The 16,534-nt window shown below is 42.6% G+C and overlaps 1 protein-coding gene across 1 annotated transcript in view; it reads left to right on the forward strand.

Moving 5' to 3' along the window:
• Positions 1-16,260, forward strand: part of MEOX1 (mesenchyme homeobox 1) — a 67,203-nt gene extending 50,943 nt beyond the window's left edge. Inside the window, exons 2-3 of the mRNA XM_075347590.1 lie at positions 11,465-11,637; positions 15,600-16,260. Coding sequence (XP_075203705.1) covers positions 11,465-11,637; positions 15,600-15,722 — 296 coding nt within the window. The 3' untranslated portion in view covers positions 15,723-16,260. The remainder of the gene's footprint in view (positions 1-11,464; positions 11,638-15,599) is intronic.
• The last annotated feature ends 274 nt before the right edge of the window (positions 16,261-16,534 follow it).

Below are 16,534 nucleotides of genomic sequence, written 5' to 3' on the forward strand. Positions count from 1 at the left end.
CCCTATTGCCGTATTACTGATGCACAGTCTCTAAAGTTCCCAACACCATGCTAGTAAATCCTCATCAGAAATAGCTGTTCTTTCATCTCAGTAATAAACATCCCTCGTATTATTGTATGCGGGAAATGATTTAGGCTTTCCTGCATTTGTTACGTAACCACGAGAAGGAAAAAAGCGAGGAAAGACAATCCAAGCTCCTTCTATATGCAGGAAATTCCACTTTATTCTGAAGTGTCTTTCTCACCAGCCCTCGACTACAAAGGCAGTATGTGATGTAACCGACTAAAATAGATCTACTGTAACGTATATGTGTGTTTGGAGAAATAATAGGATTTTTGGAAAATATTACTCCAGGTAGCTACATAGATCTTACCATATGTATGAAATGCAACAGTGATATCTCCCATATAAATTCTGAAACATATGGAGGAATAATGGGCTGCACGCTGGGCAACATATCACAGGTCCATACAGGGTTTACAGGGACATATGGAAGAATGCACAAGTCCCACTAATTGAAAGGTTGACCCTATACTTTATACTAAAGGAAGTCAGATAACTGCTCTACTGATGGCAGCGTCAACCCTAGCTATGTGACAGAACATGTCCCCCTTTAATTCCCATGGTACATGTTATAAAATAGACAATAGTCAGCTCATGTCCTAATGTTAATAAATGGACTATGTGTCTGAAAGGCTTGGAAGTTTACCTTAAGGTCCATAAAATTAACATGTGAAAATTAGACCAAGTCTAAGGACCCCTTTACACGCACGTGCCTCCGGTACGTGCTAGGTCTGTGCCCGCATGTACCAGAGACACGGGTACACGTAAACCCATTAAAATCAATGGGTATATGTGCATGCACATGTTCAGCCATTGGCCCGTGCCTCCGTGTGGAGCAGACCTGAGCCCATGTGCTACATACAGAGGCATGTCCATTTTTTTCTGGCAGCACAGATGTCACGCGGCCCACAAACGTACCACACGGATGTAGTGTGGATGCGGACCCACGTGAAATGCGCCGGAGAAACACACGTGTCATTGTAAAAAAAAAAAAAACACATACTCACCTCCACCAGCCCTGCAGTCTCTGCCGCGGCTGTCACCTGCATCCGACACCCAGTGAATTTGAACAACGCATCTTCTTCACTGGGGGCCGGAAGCAGTGTCAGCGGGGCATGGCCTGTTCTGGACACTGTCATTCAGCACCACAGACAGCTCCGGAAGAATCAGGTAAGGCGGGACTTTCCGTTCTCCGTGTGTTATTACGTATAACACACGGAGGACACGCATGTGCCACAAACACGGCACACGGGGAGCAAACCACCCCTTTAATACGTACGTAAAAAACGGTTTGTTTTTTTCATGTGCGTGTGAAGGGGGCCTGATATGAAGCCTACTTCACCACGCCTGCTTTCTTCGGTGAAGTAGGCTTAGGTTGCTAAGTTGTCTCAACATGTGTCCAATATTCAAAGACAACCGGTGATTTCTTGTTCTCCATAACAGAATCTTGAGGGTTTGTTCAAAAAGTATTTTTGTGTTTGTGGATTTTAGTCGCGTAAATGCTTGTTTTCCCACCAAAATCCATAAAAAAAAAGAAATCAAACCCCATCATTTTCATGGGAAAACATCAGCGCTGTTCATACAGACACATTTTTCCGGTGTGGCTTTGAAAATTACTTTTGTAAGTGACATGTCACTTACAGGTCACCTAAAAATTGTGTCTTTAAGCTTCCGTCCGATTAACCATATTCCTTGGATTCCTTTCATGATATTTTGAGAAAATTCACATCACAAAAATATTCTCTGTAGCTTTAGAGTGTTTCTCCAAGGCATAATACATGAGTTGCATACAGCACCAAAACAAGCACGTGGCATCAGGTCCTACTGATTTCATAAGGAAATAACATTTTGTGGAGATGTTACCCTGTTGTCAAATGGGGTAATGTATAGTGCGTTCTACAGTGGTATGTAAACGTTTGGGCACCTCTGGTCAAAATTACTGTTACTGTTATTGCAACTTTTGTTAAAGTTATCTGGGAACACAAATCTCCAAGGATGTCCAAACTTTTGCATCGGCCCATTTTCCTTTTTGTAATTTTTAAAATATATTTTTTTCCCCAAAATACAAAGGAAATTTTAGAGTTAATTTAATCTTCAACTTGCTTAGCTATTTACAATTACGGTAATTTTGACCAAGGGTACCCAAACCTTTGCATGCCACTGTATTTTTAATGGTCACACCAGCAACTTGCGATTAATAATTGAAATTTAGCTAAAATATTTTCTTTCTTAACTTCTCTGCTATATTTTATAAATGTAATGTATTAGTAGTGGTTAATCTTCTTATATAACTTGACTTGAGTTATTATTTCTCATGGTCTGTTACATAGGGTCACATTCATAGGTTTTTCTAAAATCTTTTCCTGTCTGCTATACTGCCTGTGATCTGTCGAGGGTCACTGTGGAGAGAAGCCGGCTACCTACTAGAATTTGACACCTTCAGAGAGAACCACCTGGCTTATCCTTCTGAAGGATCTAGCATGACATATCAGATTGTTGGCATCTCCTCTGCTGCTAATGATATACTCAACATCTTGAATCACACGAACATGTGTTCTACATTAAGATGCTGTGCTTAAGAGTCATAATCATTGCAAGCCAAGGTACTAACTTGATACAGGTGCCAAAAGAGGGGCAAAATATGCTCACTTTTTATGCAGTGTGTGCCAGTGCTAAAGTATCAAATATACCACATACTGTTTTATATAAACTGAGCTGAGTGCTAAAAAAGAAAAGATTTTGCGTAATAGATTCAGAATGACTTTCTCAGAGGGCTATGCATTTTACCAGTAATATCAGCTTTACAGTTTGGACACAAGTGAGCAGTACTCCGTACTATCTCCAATTCCATAGTGAGGCATATTGCAGTTTTTCAATAAGATTAAAAAAGTCTAAATAAAAAAAATCATAGCATGCTGTGAGGCTGCACAGAAATTTTTGCCCTCAAAGCATTGCCTTATATATTAAGCCTTCAAGAGTTGTCCACAACTTTCACAATGATGGCCTATTCTTAAAAGAGGAAATCAATGTCTGATCGGCCGGGGTCCGGCACTCACGAAGATCATCTGTTTCTGGTGCAGGCAGTATTCAGCCAGAAATGCTCAGTTGCGGAGATGCCCCATCAACTGATAGCGGCCACTGCCCGGTACTGCACATCCAGCTCCTATTGACTTGAATGGGAGGCAGCCATAAATGCTCAGTTGCCGATATTAGAAGACGAGGCAGTTCAGCAACAGAACATCTCCAGCTGCCACCACTAGGACCAAGAGCAACTGGTGGGTGGGGGTGCCAGGTGTTGGACCCCTATCAATTAGACATTGATGACCTATCCTAAGGATAGGCCATCAATTTAGAAGTAGTGGCCAACTATTTTAAAGTTAATAGATGATAGACATATACATATGGATAAATTAGGGATGTAAAAGTAGATAGATATTAGATAGATCAATTAAATAAGTGGACAAAAAATATGTTTTGTTATTCTAAAATGAATTGAAGGGGTTTTCTTGTTTCAGCGTAAATGGTCGTAGTTTTACTGCAACAATTGAGGATGTGGGTAGTATGGGAAAATATGAAGTTAGAGCCAATAGGACCAAAAGATTAAAAGCTAAAGAATACATTTTAGGAATATTCCAACAAAAGCTTATACAGACAGTCCGTGGTTTAAGAATTAGATACGTTCTGTTGCTTTCTTTGTAACCCAGATATTTACAATATGTCAGATGGAAGAGGGTGGGCAAAAAAAATACAATACTCATCTGACCGCTGAGCACTCCAGCCACCCCACCGTTTGGCACCTGTCATCTAGTCCTTGTTTTTTCTCTTGTCAAGCGAGCTGCATCTCCCTCTGTTCACTATAATCCAGGACTTACAGCCACGTCTAGACCTCAGAGGTTACAGTGCATCATAAGGTTCCAATGTCAATGTTGTGACCCTATATCGCACAGTAACCTCAGAGCCTGGATGTGGTTGGAAGCCTTGAAGATGTTTTGGAAAGAAAAGGACCAGGTAGCAAGCAGTGGGTCAGCTGGAGAGGTGAGTGTTATTTTTTTAACCAATATATACCTCTCTGGCTGGTCCTCTTCTTTTCATTGTCGGGTGTGCGCTGCATCTCCGGACTTTTTTTATAATCTAGGACTTCAGTAACGATGCGACCTTATGCCAGGCAGTGAGCTCAACAGTGGAAAGAAAAGGACTACATGGTGGCCAGAGAGATCAGCAACAAAGTAAGTACATTAATTTGTTGAGTTTTTTTAACATCTGATGTTTGTAATTAGGGGTCATATGTAATCTGAATGCCAAGGTCATGGGGGATGAGGGTGATGGAGCAGAATTCAAAGGACAGGAAGAGATAATTCAGTGGCATGTCCAGGGTGGGGCAGGTTGGACAATTGCCCAGGTGCTGCATGCAGGCGGGGTGTCGTCGGGCCACCTGATGATGTTGTCCGAGGTGTCTCCCCTGCGGCTGCATTTTGCTGTTCCCCGCAGAGGCCATGCTAAGAGTGACAACCATGTTCAGAGAAGCTACAATGCACTGGCTCCCAGTGATCAGTTTTCAGATGTGAGTATAATTCAAGCCCTGATGGCTGGCACTTTCAGGGATGGCAGCAATGTGACCAAATCATCTGATAACACTGCTTATGTTACTCGCCGGTGGTAAGTGCTCCACTGGAGCTGAAGACACTGACAATTTATTTTAATTTGGAGGGTTTAATTTCTTGTAATTGGGGAGCAAGGAGGGGGATGGGTACTGACATAGAATGAGGAGTGAGGGGAAGTTGGGAACTTATACAGTATAGGAAGCAAGGTGGGAATTTGAGGACACAGTTTGGAAAGCAAGGGAGAGGATGGGTTCAGACAGTATGTGGTACAAGGAGGATGGTTATTGAGAGTATGTAAAGCAAAATGGAGATGTAAAAGTACAGAGTATTGCAGAGAGGGAGATGGGTGCAGACAGTATGGAGACCAAGGGGGGTGGGTGTGGACAGTATGGGGAGCAAAGATAGGAATTTATCAGGACACAGTATTGGGGAGCAAGAGGGATGGGTGAGGCACAGTATGGTGAGTGAGAAGAATGACTTTGAGGAGATAGTATGAGGAGCAAGGAGGGGCTGTTTGATGAAACATTATACAATGAGGGATGGCTATGTTAATTAATTATTATGTCGTCTGACAAGTTAAGGGTTACTGTTTTTATTTATGTTAGGAGCATTAAAGGGGTTGTCTAAGTTTTTTTTCTGAAAGTCTGCAGTTACTGTATGTCGCATTTTTTCACTTTCCATACTTTTGATCATATGACATCTAGCTTTTCTTGCTTCTCTCTATTAAAAAAGGGCTGTAGTTTTCCACTGTACATTGAGAAAATTGAAGAGAAGGTCGTCAGCATGTGACTATAAGTGTGCAAATCGCATATAAATGAGCGGTCACATAACGACTACTCATTCCGCATGTGGGGGGAGGGGCATCAAACAGGATTCTTGTCCTGGGAGTCGGAAAACCTTTGCCTCTGGATAATTATTGTGTTTTGCTCCACCCTTCTTTGTCCTTCCCTTGAAATAATGCAGTTTATTCATGTATCTTAAGTGCCTGAGTGTCAGAACTCTACAATGTAATTTTCTGAAGCCAGAAACTCTGTGTACTTTTTCTGAAATAGCGAGCTATGGTAATATTTTTGAAAAAAACCAAACTTTTAAAGTCTGAAATTTTATAACAACAGGGTATTAGAAAAAAAATAAAGAATTCTAGTATACCATGAGAGTGACTTTCCCGTATATTGCTGCTCATAACTTCCATTAGTTTGAACTGTACTTTGGCCTGACTGCAACATTTTGTTGATCTTCATTTTTGCACACTTCAAAGTAATATTTTTCTTTCCACCTCGACAGAAGGTGCAATTTCATTACTGGTGCATGACTATCACAGGGTTTACGAGCAGCAAGAAGCAGCTTGAGGTGTGATCTCTGCTAGGCTTTACTGTGCAGAATCCAGATGCTGCCTCATTTGTGATCCAATGTGTGAGTCTTTTCATGTGGAGCATGAGTAAAACACAGTGGAAAGAGTCTCGCACTTAAAACAATGTCTTAAACAAAAAAAAACTTCAGATGAGAGAAAATATTCCATTAGGATGGCTGCAGTATGTCAAGGAGTTCCAAGGATAGTAATGTAGTAATGATATCATACGGCAAACGTCTGGGAGGCTGTCTGAGTACATTTGCAAAACCTGCTAACTCTCAATGTCATATTTTTATGTGGAGCTGCTCAACGTTTCACTTATCAGAGTAATGAAGTAGACGTACCTACATATACCATTCTTGTTTTCGGTATAGTTTCATTGCAGGTATTTACTTATTTTTTAAGTAAACCTATATCAATGAACCAACAAGTATACTCAGCAAGGTATATAATATAGACAGGGGCTCCTAGAGAAAGAATTGATTGGGCAGGAAAACGTGCTTCTGCAGAAGAAATAAGTTTTAGTTGATCCTGGTTAGACATGAGTGGATATTTGGAAATTCTAATTTGTGCAAATCTCAATACTGGAAGGCTTATACTTGCTTGGAAAATACACGAGAGAGAGAGAGAGAGAGAGAGAGAGGACCCTACTGATCATAGGAGATTACACTCTACAGGAGAGAAAGAAAGGACCCTGATGGCCATAAAAACTTACATTCTATAGGAGAGACAAGACAAAACAATCACTGACCTCGGGGAGACCAGCCAGAGAAAACACTGTCGGCAGCCAACAAGGACGGTCAACACAGTGAAATCCTAGGTGCATTGCCCCCTGGGAAATATGTAAATCAAAAAAGTCCGTGGAGCCTCTATTAGGAGTCTCGACACAGAAACTAGCCAGATATCCCTCCGGGAAGGACCTAGCCAAGGAGTGGCTCTTTTTAGGAAACCACCATAACCACCATATTAAGTGGCCCTTTTAGTCAATATCCAACTCTTTGACAAGTTTAAAGATATGACAAGGGAAATACCAAGGCCAGGTATCCATCCACAGACAGCTGTTTTGGGGTATTGCCTCTCATCAGTGTGGAGTAGGATTCTGTTCAGGTGGGCGCAATGCCTAATAGACTAACAAGACAAAAAAATCACTGATCTCGGGGAGACCAACCAGAGAAAACACTGTCGGCAGCCAACGAGGGCACTCAACACAGTGAAATCCTAGGTGCATCCTGGAGGGATATCTGGCTAGTTTCTGTGTCGAGACTCCTAACAGAGGCTCCACTGACTTTTTTTATTCTATAGGAGAGATAAAGAGGCCCCGCTAACCATAAGAACGTAAACTCTATATGAGAGAATGAGGGGACAAAGGGTGGACATATCTTTGGTGTAAACTGTGCAGCTACATTGGGGCCCAGGTGGTAAGGAGCCCACTACAACCTACAAAGCAGATGCAATTGGTAGGGCATTATGATGATCTATTGGGCTGCAAAGGGTACATATAATGTTCTTGCACATGGTTCTCTTCTGCATGTGTCCACTCCTGCAAAAGGACCCCACTGACCATAATAGCTTAAAATCTACAGAAGAGAGGAGACCCTGATGACCTTAAAAGATTATACACTATAGATGAGAGAAATAGAGAGGACCTTGCTGACCATAAGAGCTTACAGAATATATAAGGCCGGGGCCACACGGGGACTACTGCGATCCACTTGCATGACACTCGGCTCGTGCTGGCAGTACAGCAGAGCCGAGTGTCATGCGTGTGTCCTTGCAACTGAGGTCCGTTCGTGCGAGCAGACCTCAGCTGCGGGGGGCAGGCCGGCACTCAGGAGGGGAGGGATTTCTCTCCCTCTCTCCTGCGTAGCCGGCTATTGCCATTCTCGCACTGCACTGGCAGTACACCGGTGTACCGCGAGTGCAGTGCGATTTTTCTCTCGCCCCATTCACTTGAATGGGTGAGAGAGAAAGAGTCTCAGCTTACAATCGCAGCATGCTGCGATTGTTTTCTCAGTCCGATTAGGGCTGAGAAAATAATCGCTCATGTGTGCTAACACACAGGCTAGAATTGGTCTGAGGGGAATGCGATGTTTTATCGCACTCCACTCGCACTGTTTTTCTCGCCGTGTGGCTTAGGCCTTCAAGTGAATGGGGCGAGAGAAAAATCGCACTGCACTCGCGGTACACCGGTGTACCGCTAGTGCAGTGCGAGAATGGCAATAGCCGACTACGCAGGAGAGAGAGAGAGAAATCCCTCCCTCCCCTCCTGAGTGCCGGCCCGCCCCCCGCAGCTGAGGTCTGCTCACACGAACGGACCTCAGTTGCAAGGACACAGGCATGACACTCGGCTCTGCTGTACTGCCAGCACGAGCCGAGTGTCATGCAAGTGGATCGCAGTAGTGCCCGTGTGGCCCCAGCCTTAGAGAGAGACTCTGAAGATGGAAAACAACTCTGCTGTACAAACTGTTCCATTGGGAACTGCTGATCTACGATGACCCAGGTACTGACCACCATTGTACAAAGTAGGATAATTCACAAGATGTGCAGGCCATTATTGGAGGCTCACAAAAAGACCTTATCCTATTTTCTGGTGTTTCAGAATTATTTTTTTTTGCAAACCAGAAACGCAATTTCGAAATTTTTAAATTTGAGTGAAACTGCAAATTTCAGGAATTTTGATGAACTCAGTCTTCTGCAGATCAATCTGTTCATCTGTAATTCTGATACTTGAGGAGAGAGGACATCTGCTTTGGTTGACACTATCCATGCAGGTTGGAGGAAGGGACTAACTTGAGCTTGTGCCCAGCATCACCTAATAGTAACACTGGAGCAGTGCGAGCATTGGTTGCAACTTTACATGAGTTTAAAAACTATCAGAAATAAAAGCCAAAACAGTTGAGTAGAAAAAATGCTGTACCCATTTCATCAGCAGTGGATATCTTCAAAATTTAAAGTTTGTGTGATAGAGATTACAGAGGGTTTTTTCTCGCAAGGATAGTAATAGTAACCAAAAAAGTATGCTTGTATATAAATACATTCTGTATAATATACAGAGACCATCCAGTAAAGCATATCCAAATGTTTGGAATGATAAATGGACAATGCCTGGCCATAAAAGTATTTAATATTTGTGGACATGCTGTTGCAACTTTGATAATCATCTTCTGACTGGCCTTACTTACGGTGGTAAGAAAAGATGACCTTGTACGAGGATACTCTGACTGTTGACAGAATAGTGGAAAATCATAAGGTTTTAGTAATGTAACATGCATTAAACATGACAAAGTCTTTTTACTGTATAGTTTTTTTGAATTCTTCAGTTTGCAGAAATATCTCAGCTTCTCATCTGGTTTAAAGGGGAGTATCAGCCTAAACTGACATTATAAACTAAGCATATAGCCTTGTAAAATCTATAGTCTGTACTAAAATTGCACCTTTAGTGTTTTAATTGCTGCCTCCATTCTGAAGAAACTGAAGCTTAAACAAATATGCTAATCATGCTGCTCGGTGCACCTATGGTGTGGCCAAGAGGCTTAGTGCACCATTCTGCCTACTGGTTTTTCATGCCTGTGCCTGCCTTCGTGGTGATTGACAACACTTGCTTGCCAGTGCTCTCTCTGCACACAGTGCTATTTAGTTAAGCCAGTGTTGTCAATCCTCAGTGATGGAGGGCAGAGAATGCAAAACCAGTGGGTGGATCGGAGCACTAAGGCGGGCTTTGCACACTACGACATCGCAGGTGCGATATCGGTGGGGTCAAATCGAAAGTGACGGACATCCGGCGTCGCAGTTGATATCGTAGTGTGTAAATGCTTTTTGATACGATTAACGAGCGCAAAAGCATCGTTATCGTATCATCGGTGTAGGGTCCGACATTTCCATAATTTGCCAGCAGTGACAGGTACGATGTTGTTCCTCGTTCCTGCGGCAGCACACATCGCTGTGTGTGAAGCCGCAGGAGGGAGGAACATCTCCTACCTGCGTCACCGCGTCTAACGCTGGCTCTGCGGAAGGAAGGAAGGGGGCGGGATGTTTACGTCCCGCTCATCTCCGCCCCTCCGCTTCTATTGGCTACCTGCCGTGTGACGTCGCTATGACGCCGCATGACCCGCCCCCTTAATAAGGGGGCGGGTCGCCGGCCAGAGCGACATCGCAGGGCAGGTAAGTGCGTGTGAAGCTGCCATAGCGATAATGTTCGCTACGGCAGCAATCACAAGATATCGCTGCTGCGACGGGGGCGGCGACTATCACGCTCGACATCGCAGCATCGGCTTGCAATGTCGCAGGGTGCAAAGTACCCCTAAGTCTCTTGGCCACACTAAGATTGCAATGAGAAGTTTACTAGCATATTTATTTTAAAAAAAATCTTCAGACTGAAGGCAGCAATTAGAACAATAAAGATGCTATTTTTATAAGGGATATATCTTCTACAAGGCTATGTGTCTCAGTTATACTGCCCATTTGAAATGACAGACCCCCTTTAAAGGATCATCTAAAGGAAGATTTAAAGAGAACTTGTCATATCACCAAATGCTATTAACATGCAGAAAGAGATTTCATATGCAGTTGTATAGCATTACAAAGTTGTCTGGCCAATTTACTGAAAGTACAGCTATCAGGAGGGAATGCACTTTATTCCTCCTAGGAGACAATGGCTTTCAATCATAGAGGCATGCCAAGAATGGCTATTGTCATTGCTCGCTCAGTACACAGCGAGTGGTTGCTGTTACCACTCCTGAGCACTTTGATTGACAGCTTTCTCTGCAGCACATCTGATCAGAGAGAGCTGTCAATCAAAGTGCCGAAGCATCCTTCCAATGCACTTTACTGAAGGGATGGGGCGTGCCCTCTGGGCATTCAGTAAAGTGCACTGAAACACAATTAACTTGCAAACTAACCCCATATCTGAAGGTTAATAGCCACTGCTCAATACTCAATCAAGCATCGGGGTGCTCGGGTATGCTTGGTACTCGGCCGAGTAACGCAGGTGCTCAGATGTGTCGTTCATGAAAGATCTGACACAAAGAGCCAGCTCCCTTCAGTGAATGAGCCGCTTGCAGTCTCTAAATCGCTCTCACTGTAGGTAAAAACAACATGTTTAGATGCCGTGTGTTTAAAAAAAAACAAAAAACCTCCCTCCTCTGGAAATGCTTTGTATAAGGCTGGCTGTACGGACAGAGAGCCGAAATGCCCAATAAGTGACTTATATTATACCCATTATTCAAATCGAACCCATCAGATCGTCTGACCAGCTCGACTCAAGTAAAGAGCAGTCACGCGTTTCGTGCTCGCTCATCACTAAAAATAGTGTTTGGGGACATGACAGTTTCCTTTTAAATTTTTGATTCGTTGCCCTTTAGTTTATTAATGCAATGGTTTATAATTGTAGACTAACTAGTTTACTATTTATCAGTTTCTTACATGTCTCTGTGTTTTTTTCTTTACACAGAAAATGGAGATCCTGTCACCAAACCAGAAACAAACAGCAAAGCCAGAAAAGAAAGAACGGCCTTCACTAAAGAACAACTGAGGGAGCTAGAAGCTGAATTTGCCCATCATAATTACCTGACCCGGCTTCGAAGATACGAGATAGCTGTGAACCTCGACCTCACTGAAAGACAGGTAAGGCTTATCTGATGTCTTCATAGTTGGTGGAAAACTCTGTTGTCCATAGCAATGGATTAAGCACATTCTTAAAACACGTAAACCATCTTTCATTACATTCTGATTGGTTCTAAAGAAACTTACCATCAGTCAACGGAAGTTGTATACAGCTGTATGTAGATCAGACCTCTAGCTAAGGCTAGCGCCACACATCCGTGCCTCCGGTACGTGTTTGGCATTTTTTACACGTACCAGAGACACGGAGACACGTACAGCAATGCCACCCTATGGTAGCAGGCACACACACGTAAAACCACACGGAACGTGTGTCCGTGTGCGTTTGTACGTGTGTGCGATTTTCAAAGCGCTGACATGTCCGTTTTTTCACCGACAGCACGGGTGTCACACGGCCCGCACCCGTACCACACGGGTGTAGTGTGGATGCGGTCCCATTTGACACGCGCCGGAGAAAACACACATGTCAGTGAAAAAAAAAAAAACATTAACTCACCTTCTCCAGCCCTCCTGTCTCTGCCGCTGCTGCCTCTTGCTGCCGACCGCCGCTCATTATTCTCATTGAATATTCACTTCACTGCCTGGCAGCAGCAGCAGCGGGGAGACGGGAGGGTTGGAGACCGAGGATCAGCACCACGGACAGCAGCGCGGACATCAGGAAGGACCAGGTGAGTATAATAATTACCGGTTCTACGTGTGCTATCGCGGATAGCACACGTAGAACACACGTGTCACGCACGTACCAGAGACACGTACTTACCTGCACGCAACACGCAGGGAAAATACGTGTCTCTCGGCACGTGCGTGAATTTCACGTGAGTGTGGCAGAAGCCTAAGGCTGTAGCTTTCACCTTCTTATAGAATATGGCATATACGGAACATTAGGTAAATTTTAAAGATGACCTGCCACCGGGTCAAAAATTGACAGTTTTTGCTCTTATTTTATTCCTGCTGCTCCTGCGTACTCAGGCTCTTGTTTTTTTTTTTTTTAAATTCCACCATACAGTTCTAAAGATATGGGACTTTTTAGTAATAGGTTTTCTAGTCTTTATCAAGGGGATGTTACTTATTGATAAATAATGCAGAGCAGAATTTGGGTTATTTTTTTGAGTCTTCAAGGGGAGGGAAAAGAAGGGAAAACAAATGTGAATAATATGTAACCTTTATTATTGATTCTAAAATTATTGTTATGCCTTTAAAATCAATAACTAGGGTAAAGCTACTGCCGGAGCCATATAGCAAAGCCCAGATACCTATTTTAATAGCTTTAATACCCTGACATACAGTATATGGGTTTAACACTAGAACTACTGAGAGAGTCATTTTGACTACTTTGCACTATGTATTTCTATATAGGTGTCATGAGTCCAGTAGTTCTAGTGTTAATGATACCTAACAAGTAGCCAAAGTCCCCTTTAATTGCAAAAGGCTTCTATGAATTTATAAAGAGAGAGAGAGCTGAAATGATGGCTAACAGTCATGGCTGCACTTCCACGCTATAGGGCGGTATTCTACATGTTTAAACTGTCCTATGCTGAGCTTATAGAAAAGGTAGATCATAGGATGTCCTTTTATAAGCTTCAAGGGGTTGTCCACTACTTGGACAACCCCTTCTCATTCCCCTTGTTCCCCCCATAAAAATAAATAAACCTATACTCACCTCCAGTGCTGCTGCGGTTCCAGTGATTTCTTAAGCCATGTTCCTGAGGCCTAAATGACATTGTTATGAAACACAAGCCCCTCGACCAATCAACGCCCAGCATTTCTCTCCTATCTTTGGACATTTGAACAGGATGAGAATGCTACGCTGACTTCCTGCACACACATCCAAAGGCGGGGAGATGGAAGCCAGCGCTGATTGGTCTCGGGGCCCACATATCATAACAATGTCATGTAGTCCCTGGGAACACGGCTTTAGAAATCACTGGAACCGCAGCCGCATCGGAGGTAAATATAGGCTTATTTATTTTTATAGAGGCAAAAAAGGGTAATGAGAAAGGGTTGTCCAAGTAGTAGACAACCCCTTTCATAGAGATTAATATGACATATTCTATTGATATAAGGTATGAGCAGAAAGCCAATGGTCTGTTGAAATACTCTAGTGCTATCCATTCCTGTAGCCAGTGGTACGACATACCTACTGATGTTCTAGGAATTGCCTATCTATTTAACAGGCATCTATATGATACCATATTTAAAGGGAACCACTCACCAGGATTTTCGTATATAACCTAAAGCCAGTGCGATACTGGTACTATCAGGCTGATTCTATACATACCTGTAGTGATCAGCTCAGATGTTTAGCTTTTGATATGCAAGAAAGTAAAGTTTATAAAATCATCAGCTTCTTGAGTAACCAGCAGAGAATCAGATGATATCTGGGGGATATCCATAGTTATCCCCTCCCCCTGTTAGAATTAGCATAAGTATTATGCCATCGATTCACTTTTTCACTTGCAGGACCTGTGTGAGGTCATACCCATGTGACAAGAAGGGGCAGGGCCTCAGCCAACAAAGCTGATACGACAAAGCAACATTTTTCTGTTGTCTGAGGCCCCCACCCCTTCTGGTCACATGGGTATGACCTCACACAGGTCCTGCAAGTGAAAAAGGGAATCGATGATATAATTATTATGCTAATTCTAACAGAGGGAGGGGATAAGTATGAATACCCCCAGATATTATCTGCTCCTCAGCTGCTGTCACTCAAGAAGTTGCTGATTTTGTAAACTTTACTTTTTTGGATTTCAAAACCTAAACATTGGCGTTGACCACTAAAGGTATGTAGAGAATCAGCCTGATAGTGCCAGTATAGCACTGGCTTTAGCTTATATACGAAAATCTTGGTGATTGGTTCCCGTTAAAGAAAATTAAAAAAAAAAAACAATTTAGGGTTAAGGCTATGGTTTATGTTAGGCTTAGGGCTAGATTTGGACTAAGGCGGACTTTGCACACTACGACATCGCAGGTGCGATGTCGGTGGGGTCAAATTGAAAGTGACGCACATCCGACATCGCATGCGACATCGTAGTGTGTAAAGCCTAGATGATACGATTAACGAGCGCAAAATTGTCGTAATCGTATCATCGGTGCAGCGTCGGTGTAATCCATAATTACGCTGACGTGACGGTCCGATGTTGTTCCTTGCTCCTGCGGCAGCACACATCGCTGTGTGTGAAGTCGCAGGAGCGAGGAACATCTCCTACCGGCGTCACCGCGGCTTCCGTAGGATATGCGGAAGGAAGGAGGTGGGCGGGATGTTTACATCCTGCTCATCTCCGCCCCTCCGCCGCTATTGGCCGCCTGCCATGTGATGTCGCTATGACGCCAAACGACCCGCCCCCTTAGGAAGGAGGCGGGTCGCCGGCCAGAGCGACGGTCGCAGGGCAGGTGAGTGCATGTGAAGCTGGAGTAGCGATAATTTTCGCTACGCCAGCTATCACACGATATCGTACCTGCGACGGGGGCGGGGACTATCGCGTGCGAAATCGCAGCATCAGCTTGCGATGTCGCAACGTGCAAAGCCGCCCTAAGAGTAGGGCTAGGATTATGGCTACATTTAGGGTTAATGGTAGGGCTAAAATCTATGTAATAAAATAATCACATAAAAAGTTAACTAAAAGTTATTTTTATTAACAATGTATACACATATTTTTAAAACTGTATGCAAAAAAAGCTGTAAAAACAGAGGGTAAAAGGGCAAACTATTACATTAGTATTTTCTTAAAATACAATACATTTGCTTGATGGATAAGGGATGCAATACTTATGGATAGAAGGGATTCTGGTAGTATTATTGGCCCATGGATTAGAGGACGCAAAATACCGGCCTTGCTTCCAGAGATGGCTACCAATGTTATGCCACTTCCAATGACAATCTGTCACACAGGCACTCCTGTATATTGAGCTAGTCTTAAAATACCTAACATTGTGTCTGAGTTAAAATATTTATTTTGCTTTTGCAGGTTAAAGTTTGGTTCCAAAACCGAAGAATGAAGTGGAAACGTGTCAAAGGTGGACAACCAGTGTCTCCAAATGATCAAGATGCAGATGACTTAGACTCTACAGCATCTCCCAGTTCTGAATAGCATGGTTCCAACATGCTCCATGAACTTTACTATCTCATACTTTCACAAGAAAATGCTCCAAGTCTTCCAACCTTCATCATACTGGTCAATAGCTAGTATTTCTTTTTCCCTTTCAGATACATTTATTATATGATTCTCATTCATGGACATAATGGGTAGGATATTGGACCTCAGATAATGCATCATCAGACTATTCAGTCCTTTGACAATCATCATTTTCCCAGGTTGTAGTTGTAAGATAATTAAGGTATCTCAGACATCTTTGTATACGGAAAAGGTATATTGTAATTCGTATTGTAATAATATTTTTTACTACTTTTCCACAATGTTCCTTTATACTGAAGATGAAGGCTCATAAAAACCCTTATCATATTTTTCATGTACAAAGTATTCATCTCAGATTTTCTAAGTATTCAACTGAATAAAATACCAAATAATTCCTTATTTTTTTTGTTTTACAAAAAAATAATGTTTTTGTTGTTTTTTTACATCGTTTTTTAATTGTATTAAATTGCAAGAAATACTGTGCCAAGCTTTTCTTTTACTACAAGTTTTTTATTAATAAAATGTGCTGTTTGCAAAGTAGTTGTAAGAATTTATTTATATAAATATGGTAAATTATCTATTTGCTGACCTTTCAGAGGGTTGTTCTTTGATAGACGTTTGGGATTCTATGCGTAAAAACAATTTCTTGTAATCAGTACTGAGAACAGTATCCTATCCCCTAATTATAATTTACCCATTTACAAGCTCAACATTTCTCCAGCAGTTATACATTTTCTATTCCTAGATTATTTATAACCCACAGTTCC

The sequence above is a fragment of the Anomaloglossus baeobatrachus genome, chromosome 5, assembly GCF_048569485.1.
Source record: "Anomaloglossus baeobatrachus isolate aAnoBae1 chromosome 5, aAnoBae1.hap1, whole genome shotgun sequence".
In the NCBI taxonomy this organism is placed as follows: Eukaryota; Metazoa; Chordata; class Amphibia; order Anura; family Aromobatidae; genus Anomaloglossus; species Anomaloglossus baeobatrachus.